General features: G+C 29.1%; 1 protein-coding gene across 1 annotated transcript in view; it reads right to left on the bottom strand.

The window, feature by feature from the left end:
- Positions 1 to 3378: 3378 nt before the first annotated feature.
- Positions 3379 to 6506, bottom strand: part of LOC107490781 (2-methylene-furan-3-one reductase) — a 4954-nt gene continuing 1826 nt past the window's right edge. Inside the window, exons 3-4 of the mRNA XM_016111586.3 lie at positions 5990 to 6149; positions 3379 to 4051 (exon numbers count right to left, since the gene is read on the bottom strand). Coding sequence (XP_015967072.1) covers positions 3786 to 4051; positions 5990 to 6149 — 426 coding nt within the window. The 3' untranslated portion in view covers positions 3379 to 3785. The remainder of the gene's footprint in view (positions 4052 to 5989; positions 6150 to 6506) is intronic.

The raw sequence follows: 6506 nt of genomic DNA, 5'->3' as shown, positions 1-6506 counted from the left end.
CGGGTAGAACAAGAAATCGGTGTGAACCAGTTTGACCTGGTCAGTTGTAAGAAAAACTGTTGAACCGGCGAGTTTAAAAAACCGAACCGGTTCGATTTTTATTTTTTTAAAACTTCTCCCACGAAAACGACGCCATTCCCCCACTCTTCTTTTTGGAAAAATTAAAACCCTAACGGAGGCACAAAGCTCTCAGCATCTCATTCTCTCACTTAGTTTGTCACCGCCACCGCACGTCGCCGGTTTCTTTGCATCGTCTTGTCGTCTCCTGTGCATCTCCTTCGCTGCGCCGTCGCCTATGTCCGTGGTTCGCCTTCACCGCGTTGGCGCATATCATTGCTCTTATGCGTCTTTGTCATCATTGTCGCGTCATCGTTCGGCGTGGCTCTCTGTTGTTTCTGCCTCCCCCTTGCCAGTTTTTGTTTCGTTGTGCTTGGTCGCCCTATTCTTTGCGTGTGTTTTGCCTCTGCCTTGTGCCTGTCTTGTGCCTCCTCTGTTTCCGCTTCTAGCTCTCTCCATCTCATATCTCCTCTGACTTTGGCTCTGTGATGGGAGTAGATTGAAACACTGTGAGATAGTTCTGATTCTGGACTTCTATCTTTTTGGTTATTGTATATTGATTTTTAAAACTTGATTGCTGCTGTTTAATTGTAGATTTAGAATAAATAAATTGATGTTTATTAGAATTTATATTCAGTGACATTTTAAAGCAAATTTGAAAGCAATTGGAATTTAATGCTGGTGTTGTCGTTTTAAACTTTTTATGCTAATTGGAATTTGTATAGAATACTTGATTGTTATTGGATTAAAACTTGATTGTTGCTTGTTTAATGTAAATTTAATACTTAATTGTTATTGTATAGAGTACTTAATACTTGGTTGTTGCTGGTTTAATATTTAATTGTTACTGATTTATTATAAATTTAATACTTAATTGTTACCATATTAATATTTGATTATTGCTGTTTTAATGTAGATTTAATACTTGATTGTTATTCTTATTGCTACTATTACATGAGTGTTTAAATAATAAATATAGATTTATTGTTAATCAGAATTCTTTTATTAGTTATTTTTAGAAATTAAAATTTGTTGGTAGAATGTTAGTAGAGATTTTTTTTAATATAGATTTAATGTTTATTAATTGATTATTATACATTTTTATTTAAATAGAATCGGATTAATCGGTTCAACTAGTGACTCAACGGTTGAATCAATAACCCAGTAATCTAATAATCTAATCGAGTCGATTACCGGTTCGATTCTAACAACTATGCTTACAAAGTTAGCGGCCACAACCTTTCTTTAAAGTAACAACAAATATAAAAAGAAAGAGAACAAGTTAAAACTCTCGCTAAAAAAAACTCTAGCTAAAAATAGAGAATGGATGAAATGATCTAATAAGTCCTCCGAAAATATAGTTCTTATACAAAAAGTTTTGAAATTTTAAAACATGTTTTTCTTTTCTCTTTTCTAATACAAAAAGATTTGAATTCTTTAAATAAAATATTTTTTATTACAAAATATCTTTAAATTTTGTGATATACAATTATTTTGTTACAAAATATATTAAATTTTGTGACAAATAATTTTTTGTTGCAAAACATTCTGTACTTTTTAAATAAAATAATATTTTGTTACAAAAATTTATCGTTTTAAAATATTTTAAATTTTTGCAATAAATTAATTTTTTGTTATAAAGCATTTTGAGCTTTTGCATTAAAACAACTTATTGTTACAAAAAAACGATGCATTTTGTAAAAAAAAATTACTACAGAAACTTGAAATAAATTTTCATGTTGTTACAAAAAAATATTTTACAACAATGACAAAATTTTATTAAAAAAAACAATAGTATATATCCATTTTGGTCTTTAAAGAATTTCAGACCAAACATTTTAGTTCCCAACTAAAATTAATTACTCGATTGGTCCCTAACAATTAACTCTGTCAGTCATTTAGGTCCTTTACTCTGTTAACTCTAATGGAGGACAAAATAGGCTCTGACAACTCTAACATGGGACAAAATAGTCACTGATTTTCTCTATTCGAAAACGACACTGTTCTCTCCCAATTTCTATCATATCTCACATAACACTAATAGTCTAATACGATAACTTCAAATTACACAATGCACACTCTACAACTTCAATGTTCACAAGAAAAAAAAATCTTCAACTTGTTTTCAACCAATTCATACTCAGGAAATTAATGACTATGTCTCTCAACTGCTTGTCGTATTCAATGGATCTCATGAATCAAGACAGCAAGTCTAATTTGTCAAGACCCGTCGTCGTCGTTGCCATCTCCCTCCTCCTCTGCTCTATCATCTCCATGACCACATTGTCCACCACTCCGATCGCTTCCTTCAACTTCTTCTCCGAACCAATGTTCAATAATCGCTTCAGTTTCCATATGAGCGGCAACGACGACATTGCTCGTTGTACTGATAGCTTGGATGCGAGGTCGAAGGTACCTGCCAACTTGGACTTCGGGAAAGAAAGAATGAAGTACTCAGTGTCTATTTCAAATGAGAATTTGAATATGATGTCAAAGGATAATCTTCTCATGATGTTCTAATGTCTAACAATCTATATTGCTTGCCAAAGAGTGGAGAAAGGCATGCCCTTAGGGTAGTTGTGGAACCTGGTCTTGAGGATGTCGTGGACGTTGTTGGGGTTGGAGGTGATGTTATCGAGGACGTGGAAGTGGATGCTTCTGGTGGGTGAAGTACAGAGGAGGTGGATGTACCAGTTATAGAGATTTAGGAAGTGTGTGGTCCAGGACATGTTGAGGTAGGTGCGACACGTGTAGCAATTACACCAAGGTTTAATCTTGGAGCAAAAGAGGAGGAAGGAAAAGATGAAAAAGAAGACTATGAAGGTGAAGAAGGAGAATATGAATGTTAGGGTTATGCGAGATATGATAAAAATTAGAAAAGAATAGCGTCATTTTCGAATAAAGGGGTAAAGGATCATTTTGTCTCTTATTAGAGTTGTCAGGGATCATTTTGTCTCCTGTTAGAGTTGTCAGGGACCATTTTGTCTTCCGTTAAAGTTGACGGAGCCAAGAACCTAAGTGACTGACGGAATTAATTGTTAAAGAACAATCGAATAATTAACTTTAGTTGAAAACTAAAGTGTCTGATTCGAAATTCTTTAAGGACTAAAATGTATATATACTCAAAAAACAATATTTTATAACAGTTTTAGAATATTATGCAACAGTTTTGTTACAAATATATACTGTTTTCTTCTGGTGGATGTTAAAGTTTAGTTCCATAGGTAAGTACACATTCTTCTTGTTCCAATATTCAACACACTACACAACGTGTATCTTATTAATTAGTTCTATAAACTGACCAGGAATTATTTATGAACATACACATGAATATTGGTTATCACCAATCATTATCATTCAGCAGAAGATAATATTTATAATAATTATCGGCATACATAGAAACAGATAACATAGAAAATGACAAGGTCGTCTTATGACACAATAATAATACAAGCCTCAATTATTTACTACCACACACATCCTCATATATATTAATATTAATCCAACGTATTAGGATGTTGACCCTAATTACATTCATTCTAGCTATTTCGTATATATCAAAATCAACTAGTAATATAAAATATATATTAAAATATAAATATATATTGAAAATAAATTAAATAAAATATATATTTATATATAAATATATTAATTAATGACTGATTTTGATAATTAATTTTAATATATAAATAATATTTTTAATATATATTAAGTGGTAATAATAATATTCATGGGATGGGATAAACGACCACCTTTCCTGTGGCTTTTGCAGTTTGAATGTAAGAAAGAGCATCAATGACTTGAGAAAATGGCACTGGAGTAAGAGGATCCAGAACTGGCTTGACCTTGCCGCTCTCAAAGAAAGGCCTTAATTTGTCTAAGATAGATCCTTTGGAAGTGAGAACGAAAAAGATAGCTGGTGGAACTCCAGGAGGTACTATTGTCACTACTTTCCCACCTTCTTTTACACCTTTCAAGGCTCTTTCAGTTTGCCCTGTATCAATAATGGTGTTTGCACTGTTTTGGTTATTACAAATTACATAAGGGTAATGCTAGGTAGACAAAAAAACAGCCAAAACTTGTCTTATTTAGTATTTATTAATTATTGCACTACTACACTACTACACTACCACTAAGAAATGAACATTCATTGATTAATTAAGTAATCATTGTCATGGACTTCATAAAAATATTCAAATTTTATCTAGAAGAGTATATATTTAAATAAATTTTTTAAAAATTTTGAATAAGACATTTTTATTTTTAAAATTTTTTTATTATATTAACATCTTTAAATTTTATAAAAGTAAAATATATAAACTTTTTTGTCACATTTTTTAGGACTTATTTATCTAAATAGAAACAACAAAATTAACTAAAATAAAGACTTATATATCTTATGTTTGTAAAGTTTAAGAGTCTCAACGTAATAAAATTTTTTGAAAGACGAAAACATCCAATACAAAATTTCTTAAGAACCTATTTAAATATATACTCAACAAGTTTTATAGTAAGCGACTTAAACGTTAATTAATTTGTGACAAAAAAATATTAATTAATTTTAACTAAATAGAACATATTTGTTTGAAAAAAAAAAAAAAAGAAACACAGTGACCTATCTGACTAATCTCTACTAATAATCAAAGAATTGATGGTGACTAAAGAAAAAAGCATAATATATTTTTAGCACAACCTGGACGGTTATATATTAATTTAGTTAATATTAATATTTTTTAATAGTGAATTATTTTTAAATTTAAATATTTAAATTACATTGTTGAAAAAATTAATTACATTAATTTTAAATATTTTAATTAATTAATTAAGTGGGACCACAACAGGGACTAAAGTTAGTTCCTCCTAATAGAGAAGCGAGAAATGATTTGAGTTCCTATTTACTGTTTATGACACAAAAGCTGATGTGGAGTTACTCTTTATAACAAATGGGCCATAAACAAAAATTGGGATGAGTTTTCTACTGGAGATAGTCTTAGAACATCTCCAACGCATCAATTTTTTAAGGTTCCATTTCCTCTTTTTCTGACACAATAGAGTCCCAACTGTTGTAGAGAAAGAGAATAGCATCCCTGCTCATGGATCGAGGAAGAAGAGTTCCTCTTCAGAGGGACTTGTGATTTGCAAATGATAACTTGCCACATACTCTGACATAAAGGAACTTTAAAATATTGGAGTGAAAAAATATTAAATTCCTTCACGCATACCAAAAAGAAAATCCCTATTTAGAGGAACTCTTGCAATCTAATAAAGTCTTGATACATGGCAAATTAATATAAAAAATTATATTAAATCATAATTAATATAAAAAATTATATTAAATCATTATTACATATTATGTATATTGTTATATTAAACTATAATTAATTAAATTTATTTACATAAAAAATAAATTTAATTTTTATACTTTACAAAATAATTTTTTGTTGGATTGGTTATTTTTATTTTTAAAATTTAAAATGCTAACCATATTATTAAAATTAGTAATCGTAAAATTAGCCGTTGCAAAATTAGCCGTTGAAAACTAGCCGTTATTAATATTATGTTACTATTATTATTAATAAATTAATATTTTATTACTCTATATATACTAATTCTCACACTTTTTTTAATAGTGAAATATTTTTAAATTTAAGTATTTAAATTACATTGTTGAACAAAATTAATTACATTAATTTCAAGTATTTTAATTAATTAATTAAGTGGGACCATAACAGAAACTAAAGTTAATTCTTTCTAGTAGAAAAGAAAAAAATGCTTTGAATTCTTATTTATTGTTTATGATACAAAAACTGATGTAAAATTATTTTTTATAACAGGTAGACCATAAACAGAAACTGGAATAAGTTTCCTAATAGAGATGATCTTAAGAAAACTCATTCCGATTCCCCATTGTGGTTAACTTTGAAGACCTTACCTACTGTATCGTAGACTAGATCAAACTTTTCTGACAGCTCCTCAAAGTTCTCCTTTGTGTAGTCAATAGGAAAGTCAACTCCCAGTTTTCTTAAGAATTCGAGTTTTCCAGTGCTTGATGTTGCTGCTATCCTTGATGCGCCACACACATGCTTCGCAAGCTGCACACAAATAAATGTTACTAATTAATTTACATTATTAATTCGGTGAATTCTATCATTTTTATTACTTAGTACTTATTTTTTATTTAATTTAATTTTTATAATAAATTTCAAATATTAAAATTATTTATTTTTATATTTTTAAATTAAATATTAATTTTTATTTTTTTTAACAAATTAGACAATATAATAATCATCTAAAATTTTATAATAGACACGTATATGTATCGATTAGATCTAATTAACCGAGAGATTATTAATATGGTTTACCTAAACAACTAGAAAAAGTAAAGTGGTTACCTAAACAGTAAAATTTTATAAAATTGTTTCATGTAAAATTAATATTGTAAAGGTTAG

The sequence above is a fragment of the Arachis duranensis genome, chromosome 5, assembly GCF_000817695.3.
Source record: "Arachis duranensis cultivar V14167 chromosome 5, aradu.V14167.gnm2.J7QH, whole genome shotgun sequence".
NCBI classification, from domain to species: Eukaryota; Viridiplantae; Streptophyta; class Magnoliopsida; order Fabales; family Fabaceae; genus Arachis; species Arachis duranensis.
This window is presented reverse-complemented; position numbering and strand designations above follow the sequence as displayed.